General features: G+C 44.2%; 1 protein-coding gene across 1 annotated transcript in view; it reads left to right on the top strand.

Moving 5' to 3' along the window:
* The window catches only part of STK39 (serine/threonine kinase 39), a 301,651-nt gene that overhangs the window by 99,556 nt on the left and 187,532 nt on the right, over positions 1–14,563 (top strand). Inside the window, 3 exon segments of the mRNA XM_036858821.1 lie at positions 10,408–10,517; positions 10,788–10,889; positions 13,989–14,122. Of these exon segments, the coding sequence (XP_036714716.1) occupies positions 10,408–10,517; positions 10,788–10,889; positions 13,989–14,122 (346 nt within the window).

Here is a 14,563-nt window from a genome sequence, read left to right as displayed (position 1 = left end):
TTTGGGTGGAAAGCGAGGGTTTTCAGAAGACTCTCTTTGGTTCTGTCTGGTCCCTCTTGGGGTCCCTCCCTCCTGAGCAGGACAGGTGGTGTCCCCCACCCCCCCATAGTGAGGTGGTGTGTGAATAATTGACTACTAATAGCAGATAAGGTGCCAGCATATTTCTTATTGCCTTGCCTAAACAATGAGTGGATTCAGTGTTATCACTTTAATATTATAATGCTATCACCCTCACACAATTGCATTTCAGAGCTTTCTTGAGGGGGAGAGAGAGGTTTAGTGTTACAGATATCTGTGCTGAGGCTGATGGGCCCTCAACCCGGCTCTTCTATGCCCTGGCACCTCCAGTGAGCAGCTGTTACAGACGGACTGTTAATAAGTATTGTGATTATAAATTATGTAAATGTATTATTAAAAGATTTTGTACAAATCTGAGTATTCCCACAGAGGTGTGCCACGTGTGTGAGTTTGTCCTGCGTGACACATTAGAATCACTGGGTCAGACAGTTCTGTGTAGGACATGATTTTCGTTTGTAGCGTTGGCCTTGTACTTACTCGTCATAAAATACGTGAATGTGCGCTTGACTCTTTCCAAGCCACTCTCTCTCTCTACTGCTGTGGTTCTCTTCACCAAAGAGGTGGAGGAGGGAAGCCGTGGAGATGGCTGTACTTGGAGGTCTTCCGGTCATCCTGAATCGTGCCGTGGTGCCTGCTAGGAAGATGGTGCCCTTGAGCAGTGCTTCTCCAGCTTCACTGCGCATCGAATCAGCTGGGGCTCTTGCTATAGTACAGATTCTGGTCACTAGGTCTGGGGTGGGATCCAAGATTCTGTGTTTCTCAGAGGCTCCCAGGTGATGCTGATGGTTCTGGTCTGTGGACCCCACTTTGAGTAGCAAGGACCTAGACGAGAATGTTGACGATACCTCTCTCTCCTATTTTCCTAGAAGTGTATTGTTCCATTTTTGGAACATTTATGTAAGCGTAGCCCCAAACAGAAACTATTGGCAAAAAAGTGAATTAGGCTCTTCTTGTAGTATGTTTTTTTTTTTTCCCCTTGAGACACTGGTTGCATTTATTTGTTTTGATTTGTGCCCCTGGTATTAAAAGCCATGCTTAATAGTGGAACTGTTTAGAACTCCAAAATTGCACCGTGTGCCAAATCGTTTTCTTGCTGATTTTTACCAAGCCCATTTGGGGATTGCATCGACTTTGGCCTCTGATGCAATGGTTAACTCTTAACAGTCAGGAAGTATGAATAAACATGGCTGGACTGGGGAAAGACAGGGGATTGTAAGAATTAAAAAGCCTTTGGGTACAAACACCAGAGGGCTTGACCGTCAGGGGGTGAAGCAATACGGCCGTTTAACAATCTCACGTAACATTAGTCTGGGGTATACTGTTCCAGGGTTGGTGCAGGAGCCCAGGGGTATCACAGAGGTCTTGGGCTCTTTACTACTCTCTGTTCTGCACCTCAGTAATGTCAGGCAGCCCATGTCCCCACGGGCTCCTTTGCTCCCAGCATCACATCCTCACGTGACAGTGTCCCTAACAGGCAGGGGGAGCGGGTAGGAAACCACCCTGGTAGGGTGGTTCTTGTGTTAGACAGAAAATATTCCCACAAGTGTCTGTACCATATTCCTCTTGGATCCCATGGGTCAGGACTAGGGCAGACCCTCAGACCGTTCACCAGACCAGGAACCAGACACCATGATTGACTTAGATCTGTACAGTTAATCCCCCTGGGGCCCGGCACACCAAATCAGGATGCTGGTAGAGATCGGGCTATGGATGTTGGGTAGCAAATCACCAGTGTGTGCTGCCAGGGACTTAACATTATTAGGAAACTACTATATGCATTCTGTGCCCCTCGTTTTATAGCTTGTGAAACTGTTGCTCAAAGGAGTGAAGTTGGTGAGCAGGGAGTGTAAATGGCATCACACGCAAGCCTGTTTGATTCCAAAGTACCTTCTTGGGGTGGAAATGTGGTTCCTTGCTACTCACTGTGTCCTTCCTCGGTACCTCTCCTCTCCCCTGTAGTTTCAGGGATCATTGATGGGGACTCACCGGGAACGGTCAGGACCCCATGGTGTGCCTCTGAATGGGGGCCACGTATCCCACACCAAGCGTGTCGCTATTTGGCCTCTTACTAGTTATGCCCACACCACTTAGAGAGAAAACTTCGCCTCTGAGTAAAGTGGCATTACTTCAAGCAGGAAACCAGCCTGGTGAATGTTGGCGGCCACTGTGTAGGTCTCGCCACATCCTGCCTTGGCCCGCTGGGCTCTGGGCTCTGCTTCTTGCTCTGGGTTTGCAAGGTACCTGGAGGTGCCACGTCCGCCTGGAGGGCTTGAGGCGTCCCCTCTGCCACCTCCGAGTCAGTGCTGCCCTGCGCTCTCTCCTGCCTGCTTTCAGGGGTTCCCAGCAGGCACGAGGTAGTGCCGCCCTTGCCTCCCCACCTTCCCGCCCCTGCAGACTTGCTTCTTACTGCCTGGAGGTCTGATGACGCCCTGAAGATGGCAAGCCTCCAGGAGAGTGAAAAGTTGTTCCTATTTAATTTACAAACAGAAATAAAACAAGCAGTAAAACTGGTAGAAAAGGCTGGGTTTAACTATACATCAAAGAAAAGTAAAATTGAGAAACAAGTGATTTGGTCAGTTAAAAAAGCGAAAAGCACTGTGCTCCAGGATGTGATAAGGGGGTAAACATTGCCATCAGAAGGAAACAATACCGGGAGACTGTTGGCTTCTACCTACAGGATGGATTATGGCCGGGGATTCTGCCTTGTTATTCTTCAGATGCCATGTGGGGAGAGAGTTTGACCAGAGAGGGCTGTGATCGGAACTGTGCTTTAGGAAGAGTAATCTGCATGGAATAAGTCTGGATTGCAGTTGGGGGAGGGAGGCCCCTGATTCTGCAGTTGCTAAAGCCTTCACTTACCCTGGTCTGTGTCTTTCCTGTCTCACCAAGAAGATCCGGGGGCGGAGAGGACACCTTGGAATTACCAGCAAACAGAAGATGATACCTTAACATAATTCTTCTATTCGTGCTGTTTAGGTCATGTCATGTAATAGTCACTCTATTTAAATTAATGTCATATTTTCCCATGTTAGCTCTCACTAGAAGGCTGGCATTGTGCTTAAATCAAAGCTCTACAAAATCAAAGCGACACCCACGCCGTTTGGACACTATTGTGCCTACGGGGGCGCTGCACCACTGACACACGTTTTACTATAAAAACAACGTGAAAAGAACGAAATACGTCATTTAAAGCAAAACAGCAGTTCATGCAGTTCCTAACAGAATTAAGAAAATATTTGCTTCTGTTTTATACCCATTATCATAGTTTGCATAATTTAAATCATAATGTGCTTCTTTATATGCTTCTTCATTCACCAACATTGCATGTATAACATTTTAAGGAAACCTGTGAGACTCACGAAGGCCGGGTGCTGGCAGCCCTGAAAATGTTCCTGGGTGTTGAGAAGTACATTTCAGTTTCGCCAGTAAAGTCTTGACTCTCTCATGAGAAAAAAACAACAACTGGGAATCAAACCAAATTATGCAGGGATTGTTTTTGATGATATAAATATGACATTTAGGATTAACCAGAGAACCTCAAGCCAGTTTTTCGATGCTGGGTAATCACAATTTGATCTCTACTCAGGGAAGAGTGTAGGAGTTGTGGAATATTAACCCCATTATTCCTTTTTGTGTTTCCTTTCCGGTACCTAAGAATACACCGAATTTTCCCAAAAAGGAGCCTGGGGCCATGTGGCTAAAACTCCTCTGTGAAGGACTGTGGATTTCATTCAGACCTTCAGTAACTCGCTATATGGTCCTTGGCAAGTTATTTCATCTTGTTTATCCCTTCCTCTTTTTTAATTCCAGTACTCACTAAGTTATCACGTTTCGTTAAGGGTTTGTCTCACCCTTTCCTTTTTCAGAGTCTCTGTTCAAATATAGGCCCTGTTGATTTTGCTCCTGGGCTATAGGCTGTGGTCTTCCTGCTTCTCGTCTTTCTCTTTTCCTGAACATCCCTGCCTGATTTCTTTCCCCCAATTCTCCTCTTGACTAGAGAGAAAGCAACAGTAGTCCAGGGTAGTAACTGGATCAAGTACAGCTTCCTTTACCTGCAACTCAGACTCTGTAGTTGGGCTCCTTGACAGGCTCAGTGCTTCTTCCCTTTTCCAGACCATGGCCTCTGGGGAAGAGAGGCTGCTTCTGGCAGGGAACTACCAGGGGCCCCTGTAGCCACTGTGACTCCCGCTGCCCCAGTCCTGCAACCAGCCACTTGGAGGTTTAAAGGGTCAGTATCTGTTGCAACCCATTTTGAGTATGATTTAGGAAGCTCTGAGCTCTCAAATGTTGATTCCATTACTCTCTAGCCAAGTATGGAATGGACCTAAGCCTTTTTTTTTTTTTTCCATGCACAACTCAGGTTCCCTTTCACAGAGATTAGTAGATTTTATAGATGTTTGAGGTTGGTTCGGGTTGGCTAACTCACCTACAACGTCACTCCCAGGTTTTAAGGACATCAAGTTTCAGACCAAATTTTGCCCTTCATTAGCAAGCAAGAACCCTAAAGAGTTCTCACAATTTATTCCGTAAGCTCAAGGAGATTCCTGCTCTCTGTCCTTCTAGGTGAATGAAAAACTCACTCGAAGCCGACATGCCAACATTCCAGATGCAGTTTTCTTGTACACTTGTGCCTGGCATCTAGAATCTAACTAGGCAGAAAACTGGTTAGGGGTTTAGCTTACTCTTGGGCCTGGCTGGATTCTTTCTTCCTATTCATGCCAGATGGGGAGTATATCTAAAATATTTTAGCCACTCTCTGTGTGCTCACTGCTTTGACTTTTACCAGCGAAAACCTGTTTCTAACATGCATCATGCCTATCAGCAGGTGACTCTTTTCCCCAACAATAGTCCCTTTTGGGCATTCACCTGGCTCATACTTATCTATACTTAGATACGGATAACAGAAATACTTCTAGCAGCTGCCTCTGGCATCCTGAATCAAATGCTGCCAGACCCTTCTAGCACTGGGCATTCTGGCTCAGAACACCAGTCGGCCACCTGGGTTGCAGTACCACAAATATAATATCACATGGTGTATATTGAAGTATTATAGGTAAATTTTACACATCATAACAACACAGTTGGCAGACTAGTTTTTTTTTTTAAAATTAATTAATTTATTTATTTATGGCTGTGTTGGGTCTTCGTTTCTGTGCGAGGGCTTTCTCTAGTTGTGGCAAGCGGGGGCCACTCTGCATCGCGGTGCGCGGGCCTCTCACTATCGCGGCCTCTCTTGTTGCGGAGCACAGGCTCCAGACGCGCAGGCTCAGTAATTGCGGCTCACGGGCCCAGCTGCTCCGCGGCATGTGGGATCTTCCCAGACCAGGGCTCGAACCCGTGTCCCCTGCATTGGCAGGCAGATTCTCAACCACTGCGCCACCAGGGAAGCCCCCAAGACTAGTTTTGCAGGTTAAATCAGGCAGGCGGAATTGTACTTTATTGTACTTTTCCACTTTTTTTTTTTTTTTTTTTTAATGAATTTGTTGCCAGCGACAGCAAAAACAAGAGGTTTTACATCAAGATCTCAATGTTCGGCTTTCTCTGGGAAAATTGGGGCATCTGCAAAACCAGGGCCATTTTCCTCTATGACAGTTTTCTTTTCCAGCTGAACAGCAGACGCTTGCTTTAGACCTGGGCATGGGCTCCTGGGAAGGGCCCTGCACTTCCTAACGTCCCCCTATGCTGAGACAGATATCAAGTGCCCTTCATCATTGAGATGGAGCTATTGCTTTGCGGGACCCCTTTCCCCCCTTCATATTCCTGCCTGGGCCCCTGTAGGTATTTGAGTTTTTGAGCCATGCAGCTGTCAGACAGTTTTTCTTCTTGGCTCAACACTTGTGCTTTGCTCATGCTGCTTCTTTGTCTGGAATGTCACTTCCTTTTGGGCTCGTCTGTCCAACACTCAACCTCATCTTCAAGGCCAGGTCCAAGGCCCGCTTGGAGATGGAGTCTTTCATGGCTATTACAGTCCTAGCTCTTCCACTTCTACACGGACAGCAGAGCATAGTGTTTGATTCTACACGTTCTGTTTCATGCCTTCTCCCTCCTTGATGGTAATATCCTTAAGGTCAGGAAGCATGTCCTTCTTGTATTTTATATCTACCACTGTAAAAACGTTAATGCTTATCCCCTCAGCCCAGTTATAAGGCAGAGAACAATAGCTTATTGATCTACCTAACAATTATTATAAAGCGTATTTATCCATGGTAAAAAGAAGTAGGGGAGTATTATAAATGTGAAAATAATGTAAAAACAGGCATAACCAAGAAGCCTGAAAACAGAGCTCCAGAAAGGTTAAGTGCCTTGCTGGAGTCACACAGTTGGGGAATAACTTAGTCTTCAGCCTAACCACTGAGCATCCTACCTTGGTCCCTTAGGGCTGTGCTATTTCCTGGCAGATCTGCTACTTGCTGAATCAGGTAGCTGCACCCCAAACCCCTGCAGATCCTCCACAGGGCTTAGCGTTCACATATCAAAACAAGACAATTCCCAAAGTCACTTAAATCGTATGCCGCAAATGAGGGAAAGGTGATGAAGGTACATCAAACTTAACCATACCCTAATGCAGAGGCAGCTGTGAAAAAGCCCCAAGGCACCACGAGTCAGGATGCCAAAGATGCTTCTGTCCTTAATAAGGACCAGCAGAGTGTCCTCTGCTGATGGTCCTCCCCTTAGTGGAGGGAACAGTGCCCTGGGATGATGCAAAGGCAAAGGCATCGTCCAGGTACAAAGGCAACACTGCTGAGGGCAAGGATGGTGGTGGGTTCAGGCAATTAAAAGTAAGTAGGAGGGCCGGGGCTCAAGGCTGGAATTTGGGAGTAGTGATAGATGAGGCGGGAGAGGAAAGGGGAGTCAGATTTGCATGTTGTGCCGAGGGATTCTGACTTTATCCTGGGGGAGCAGGGAGCCTTTAAAGACTTTTTAAGGAGCCGGCAGGCCTGTGACATAGCAGTGCCTGGCTGTCGCAAGCTGGTCTGGGGAAAGAAGGGAGGTGGGGACCTCGGAGGCTGCCCCAGGACTCTTGCGCTTAAACCAAGGCAGTGACGATGGGGAAGGAGAGAACTGGATGGATTCAAAAGATGTGAGAGCCTTTTTGTTACCAGGATGACAGCACTCTTTCTGGTTTGAGATGCAGTTATTCCTGGAGGCCGGCTAACTTGATGTGTAGCCTTTGATTCCATGTTGCCAGAGAAATGTTCATGGTTTCTGACCCACACGTATCTGGCTCCACTCCCCTGGGCTGTCTGGAGGTCCCCCTCAGCAATCAAGGGCGCTTTTCACTGTTTTCTGCTCTGCCGCCTCCACCTCTCTGTCACATGTAAGCTGTCTCCACAGAATATACCCGTCTTCCTGTTGACACAAGCACCCTACAAAGTTCAGTCCAAAAGTTCTCTTTCGCAGCACATATAAATCTTTTTCTATATACACTGGCCACACGTATGAGCAAATTGTACACTTCTTCTGTAGTCATAGGGTGAGTAGATGTTAGGATTGGTGTTTCTGCTTCCGGAATTTTTCTTCTGAACTTTAAAGACATTTAACCATCTGTTTATGACTTAAAAGTGAGTGTTCTAAGTGGAGGCTGTGAATACAAATGTGAATCAGGAAAATACATTGAAGAGGTGTTGTCAATAATGAATTGCAACTATGCATCTCTCTCAGCTGTTTTTGCAGCTTTAAAAGGTCTAATGTAATCAGATTTTTTTTTTTAATTTTTTATTATTTATTTATTTATTTTTGGCTGCCTTGGGGTTGTTGCTGCGTGCAGGCTTTCTCTAGTTGCGGCGAGCAGGGCCTACTCTTCGTTGTGGTGTGCGGGCTTCTCATTGCGGTGGCTTCTCTGGTTGCGGAGCACGGGCTCTAGGCATGCGGGCTTCAGTGGTTGTGGCATGTGGGCTTCAGTGGTTGTGGCACATGGGCTTCAGTGGTTGTGGCACTTGGGCTTCAGTAGTTGTGGCTTGCAGGCTTAGTTGCTCCACGGCATGTGGGATCTTCCCGGACCAGGGCTCGAACCCATGTCCTCCTGCATTGGCAGGCGGATTCCCAACCACTGTGCCATCAGGGAAGTCCCATCCGATGGTATTTTTAAGGAATTAAAAAGAATTAATGTTAACAATGGATTTTTATCTAGATTATATCTTTTAGGAAGATATATGTATATTTGGGGTGGAGAATTGCTTCAACTGCATGGAAAAGAATTCATTTTTCCTTAAAGCAACTTTTACCCATATCCTTAATTATTTACAGATGATATGTATTTATTTAATATTATCATGTTACAAAATTATTTTAATAAAAACAATGTTGGATTCACTGTTAAACTTCTTTTCCGAAATACAAATGAGGTTGAAATTTATATTTTCGAAAGCCTTATCATGTTGTCTCTTCCTCTAGCCAAATATAGTAGATACTTACAAATGATTAAGTTCACCTAGCTCTTCTGTAAGAGAATGAATTTTATCTCCTCCTACCTGCAGGAGACTGGTTCAGCGGTTTCAGAGGTTTCTTTTCAGAAAGCTTGATTTTTCTGACTGTAATATAAGAGTTCAAATAGAGTTCAGCACATACGTGCAAATTAAATTATATAGCATTTTCAGAACATACTTTTGCTCACTATTAACACGAGAGTAGCAGTTGGAATAAAGACTCCCTTTGTCAATTTTTATTCCTTTTACTTGAAGTTGTAATCCTATTGGGATTTGAGTAAATTTAAACGTAAATAAAATGGAACAGTCAACAGATTTCAACTCAGGGAACTGCTTCCAGTGTTATTGCATAACTTAATAATGTAGATCTAACGCAAATGCTAATATTTGACCTTGGTTTGTACTTGACGTTGTTCTTTGGTAATTGCCATCATCCTGGCAATCACCAAAGGGGGCCAGCAAAGGAGAGTCATGTGAGAGCAGTTTGAAGGGGTCCACCCTGCATAGTCTGCTGCAGTGTTTTGAGGTGTTGACATCCCTTTTTTATAACTATTTACCAGCTTTCTATTGAGGTGTCCTTGAGTTGGCTCTTACTGGTAGGTCTGTACTAGCCCTAAGTAGTTGGTAGTTTAACTTACTAACTAATTTTAACCATTAGTAAAACTCTAAGCACAAATGCATGCATTAATAATCACTAGGTATTCCCTCTCTACTTTCACATATACAAACATAATTTTTGCATGAATGCATGCACGTATACAGTATGCTTAATTAATTCATGTCCTCACAAGAAGAACTTCTAATATATAATGGATGTCAAGAAGAGTATTACTTCATTCTACAAACCTTTCCATCTATATCTATGAAAATTATCCAGAAAGCAAACGTTGAAAAAAACCCAGTCTTTACTGACTGGGCTTATCCTTTGTGTTGATTGCTACGTGTGGACAAAACCGGGCATGTTGGCTTTATGTACCTGGGTTTGTGGATTTGCCATTATGATTTTGGCTAAAGTGTTACAGAGCACTGTTCAAGGAAGGGCGTGGGAATGTGGAAGTTGTATGTTACTCATCCTTTATTTCAAGGAAGAAATCCACTCCCCAAACATTGATGATGTGGAATTAAAGAGGCTAGAAAATAATCATAATAAAAGAAAACATAAAAGGAAACACATGCTAGTTTTACTGCCTTTGGTGCTATTCTTATAAATAATTTTCTAAAATGAATCTTAGCTAAAAGCTAAGATCCTTTAATTTAGGGCTTTGGGAAGGTATGTATATTTTTATTGTAATCTTTGATGGTTAGTTATGACTTGTGATACCTTTCTGGTAGAAAATATAAAATGATATGCTGAGCTTTTGGACTGGTGAGCTTGCTGACCCATAACCTGTGATGAGGGCATTCTCTGAAGTGTAGGGCAGGGGGTCCCCAACCCGCGGGCCGCGGACGGCTACCTGCCCGCGGACCGCTACCTGCCCGTGGACCCCTACCTGCCCACAGCCTGTTAGGAACCCGGCCGCACAGCAGGAGGTGAGGGGCGGGTGGGCGAGTGAGCGAAGCTTCATCTGCCGCTCCCCATCGCTCCGGCTCGCACTACCGCCTGAACCATCGGCCGTCCCTGCCCCCGGGGAGAAATTGTCTTCCACGAAACCGGTCCCTGGTGCCAAAAAGGTTGGGGAACGCTGGTGTAGGGGACGGCGGGTGGCAGGACTGCCCTGCTGGATGGCTGAGAGAGCTCCACAGTGTTTGGAGCAAGTCATCACCATCGTGAGGCCCACCAGGAAAAAAGAGATGTTCATAAAGTCAGAATTTGTAAGCCATAATGTCTTACCTAATAAATAATGTCTTACCTAAAATTTTACCTAAAAAATAACCTAATTTTTTTTTTTTTTTTTCCTTTCAGATTTTGGGGTAAGTGCTTTCTTAGCAACAGGCGGTGATGTTACCCGGAATAAAGTAAGAAAAACATTTGTTGGCACCCCGTGTTGGATGGCCCCTGAAGTCATGGAACAGGTGAGATAAATAAATAAATAAAATAAAAGGGATGTTTTGATTGACATAGTATAGTTGTACAATACATATAATTATTACACTAACATTTTGTTCAAATCAATCATTTTACTAGAATTCATCATGCAAGATTTAATTCCCGATTGCTGGACCTTAGCAAAGTAATCTCAAGGTTGTGCACACACAGCCGTGGACTTCTGACATAATATGGACCTCGTCATGTATAACATGCCGGCTGTATAATTGTGTTTTTTTTCCTGCTTCCTTTCTTAGGTGAGAGGCTATGACTTCAAGGCTGACATGTGGAGTTTTGGAATAACTGCCATTGAACTAGCCACAGGAGCAGCGCCTTATCACAAATATCCTCCTATGAAAGTAATTGCTATTGGAAATATTATGTCGGGTTTGAAATATGATTTAACGGAATCCATTCTCTAATTCTCTTAAACATAGTCATTTTTCTCTTAGACCCGAGGGGAATTAATGGAGGGATGCAGCCAAGTTAAATGTTATCTGATGCTCTCAGTGGACAGAATGGGACAAAAGTAGCACAGTTCCCAGCTTTGAAGCTTGCTTTACGTTCTTAGCACAGAAGAATGTGATCAGATTGGTCGATGGAGGTTGATAGATGAGACGAATGCTGGTCATTGCTCTCTCTAGCACAGGATACCCCCAGCTCCCCAAGAAAAATCTAAAAATAGATTATAGTGATATCATCTTTACAGATGGATTTCCCAAATTTTCAGGCCTTTTTTTCCCCATGGTCTGTAACATTTCACTCCTGTTCTCATAGTGTCATGTTGGTGACTCATCTGAAATAAGGGAGCCCAGTGTTTTTAGGAACTAACATACATTTGGATACTATTTTTAGATTTTTGTTATTTTTTTTGGAAGTTACTCTTTATTGTTATTATTTTTTAAAATATTTATTTATTTATTTGGCTGCTTGGGATCTTAGTTGCGGCCCACATGATCTTTCGTTGTGGCCCACGGGCTCTTCACTTCGTTGTGGTGTGTGCGCAGGCTTCTCTCTAGTTGCAGCACATGGGCTCTCTAGTTGTGGCGCACGGGCTTAGTTGCCCCTCAGGATGTGGGATCTTAGTTCCCTGACCATGGATGGAACCGGCATCCCCTGCATTGCAGGACGGATTCTTAACCACTGGACCACCAGGGAAGTCCCTATTTTTGTTTTTCTTTTAACTAGCCTACATCATTATTTCTGTTAGTTTTGAGGTGGTGGTCTCAGGGCTAATTTACCCAACTGGATTTTGTTTTGTGGCTGAAATAGTTGAATGGAAATTATGAAGGTATTTTACAGAGAATATGGTCCATGTTTGTTTCAACTTTTTCCTAGGATTTTATTGGAAAAGCTTTAGGAGGATTAAAAAAAAAAAAAACCTGAGGATAAAAAAAGTTAAATAATTTTACTGATTAAAAAGTTAATACGTTCTTTTTTTTTTTAAAGAGCTAAGGGTCTGGCTTTTTATTTATTTATTTATTTATGGCTGTGCTGGGTCTTCGCTTCCGTGCGAGGGCTTTCTCTAGTTGAGGCAAGTGGGGGCCACTCTTCATCACGGTGCGCGGGCCTCTCACCATCGCGGCCTCTCTTGTTGCGGAGCACAGGCTCCAGATGCGCAGGCTCAGTAGTTGTGGCTCACGGGCCTAGTTGCTCCGCGGCATGTGGGATCTTCCCAGACCAGGGCTCGAACCCATGTCCCCTGCATTGGCAGGCAGATTCTCAACCACTGCGCCACCAGGGAAGCCCAATACGTTCTTACTGTAGAAAATTTGGAAGTCCAAATAAGAATAAAGATGAAAACAATCATCCATAATCTCATCAACCACAGACAATCCCTATTAAAGTTTTAGTGTAGTTCGTTACATTGCTTTTCTCTATATATTTATATACATATTTTTAAAATAGTTAAGATTTGGGAGTTGTGTGTACACACCTGATTTTGTCAGCAGAAAATTTTAAATTGAGGTGTAAACAATTGAAGTGACCTTTTGGGGAAAAAGCACTGAAACAGCTCTGAGGACTTTTCTTTCATCTGGGTTTTCTCTATCATTTTTTCTTATTTCTTGTTTGTTTTCTTTCCCTACTTTTTCGTGTTTTCCACTTGAATCCAGTCACATCGCTAATTCTAGCCTAAAGTCCTGCAGGACTTTTCTTAAAATCTCACAGATCTCCCACTTTTCTACGGTTTGCTATTATCCTCCACAAACAATAAACTGTCACTTTAATCCTTCATCTATTCACGCATCTGAAGGTGTTAGAACAGTGTCTTGGCATGTATAGCATTTGCATAAATGAAGGCTGATTTATGCATTAATGAGGTTTTTCTTCATTTTATAGGTCAATAGTTTGCTACAAATTCTACACTTTTTAAAAAAAGAACAAATAATTTTTTTTTTTTTTTTTTAATAAATTTATTCATTTATTTATTTATTTTGGCTGTGTTGGGTCTTCGTTTCTGTGCGAGGGCTTTCTCTAGTTGTGGCAAGCGGGGGCCACTCCTCATCGCGGTGCGCGGGCCTCTCACTGTTGCGGCCTCTCTTGCTGCGGAGCACAGGCTCCAGACGTGCAGGCTCAGTAGTTGTGGCTCACGGGCCCAGTTGCTCCGCGGCATGTGGGATCCTCCCAGACCAGGGCTCGAACCCGTGTCCCCTGCATTGGCAGGCGGACTCTCAACCACTGCACCACCAGGGAAGCCCAAGAACAAATAATTTTGACGTTAGTGTGAAAGAGTGGAATTTTTTACCTTTTCGATGTGAAAGCTGTGTTTTGATTTTCTTTTGTCCCTTTCCAAAAGCAGCATGGCCTTTTGTTCTGGTTATGGTTTTTAGTAACTCACTTGTGTCCTAGCTATCTTTCAGTGTCTTACTGTCTCAGTTTTGCCAAGCCTTTAAGCAATTTTCTGTATGTTTTTTCATTTAAAAAAAATAAAGGGAGACCATGTGTTACCTCTTGGGATGTTGTGGATTTATTTTTAGGGCTGGTAATGTATTAGAGAAGCCTTGAGTACAGGCGGTCCCTTACTTAGGAATAACCTGTATACGTGAACGTTCCCTGCTGCTCTGGGCCTCTCTTTCTCTACCCTCCACTGCCCCCTTTCCCAGCCAGAGCACAGCCTGCACTAAGCCAGTCCTGGAGCTAAGTGCTCCTGCAGGCCTTGTGAGAGCTAGTTCCCAGGAAGCCCTTGTCCTGGCCCCTTTGGGAGAGCACTCTTAACACATAGAGCAGATTTTGTTCAGTTCTGTCAATGGAATAACAAAAAGGTTAAAGGGCACGTGAACAGATTTGCAAAGGGAACTGAATACTTTGAACGCACACTTTCTAGAAAATGAAAATCATGGGGAAGCAACGTTTGTACCCAGTCAAGGAGGGTCTTTGAGGCTTTGCTGAAAAATGAGAAACTCAGTTGTAGCAACTGCTGCCCTGAGATCCTGTCTTCCTGTTTGTTTCTGCTGCAGGTGTTGATGCTGACTTTGCAAAATGATCCACCTACTTTAGAAACAGGAGTAGAGGACAAGGAGATGATGAAAAAGTACGGCAAGTCCTTTAGAAAATTACTTTCACTGTGTCTTCAGAAAGATCCCTCCAAAAGGTATGTCAAACTGAGGGGATGAGTGAGTGGCCGTGACTGGGTGGTGTCATGACAAAGCTTGGTTTGTGGATGGGGAAGGGCTGTGTGAGGAGTCCTGAAGTTTAGTTCTGTCTAGTTCGAGGGAAATCCAGCTCTGGTCCCCAGATTTCCAGCCTGTTAGTGGAAGCTTGGGTCCAAAAGGGAGAGAAGTGAGTGAGGACGAGGGAGAGGCAGAGGACAGTTTTCCGTGTTAATAAGATTGGTTGTGCTTGTTAGGTATGGGCTCTGTCATCAAAGGAAATGAAGTAAAACAGAAATCAAAAGCAATTGGCAGCGGAGAATTCAGAAGCCGAGCTAATATTCTGCACTGTGTAGGTTGCGCTGACCTCTCAGGATTTGAATATCCTGCCAGCTCCAGTCTAAGCCAGGCAGAGCTATTGAATTTTGCATGAGCTTCCTTTG

The sequence above is a fragment of the Balaenoptera musculus genome, chromosome 7 (genome assembly GCF_009873245.2).
Source record: "Balaenoptera musculus isolate JJ_BM4_2016_0621 chromosome 7, mBalMus1.pri.v3, whole genome shotgun sequence".
Classification (NCBI taxonomy): Eukaryota; Metazoa; Chordata; class Mammalia; order Artiodactyla; family Balaenopteridae; genus Balaenoptera; species Balaenoptera musculus.
The sequence above is the reverse complement of the archived record's forward strand: the minus strand, read 5'-3'. Positions and strand labels throughout refer to the sequence as shown.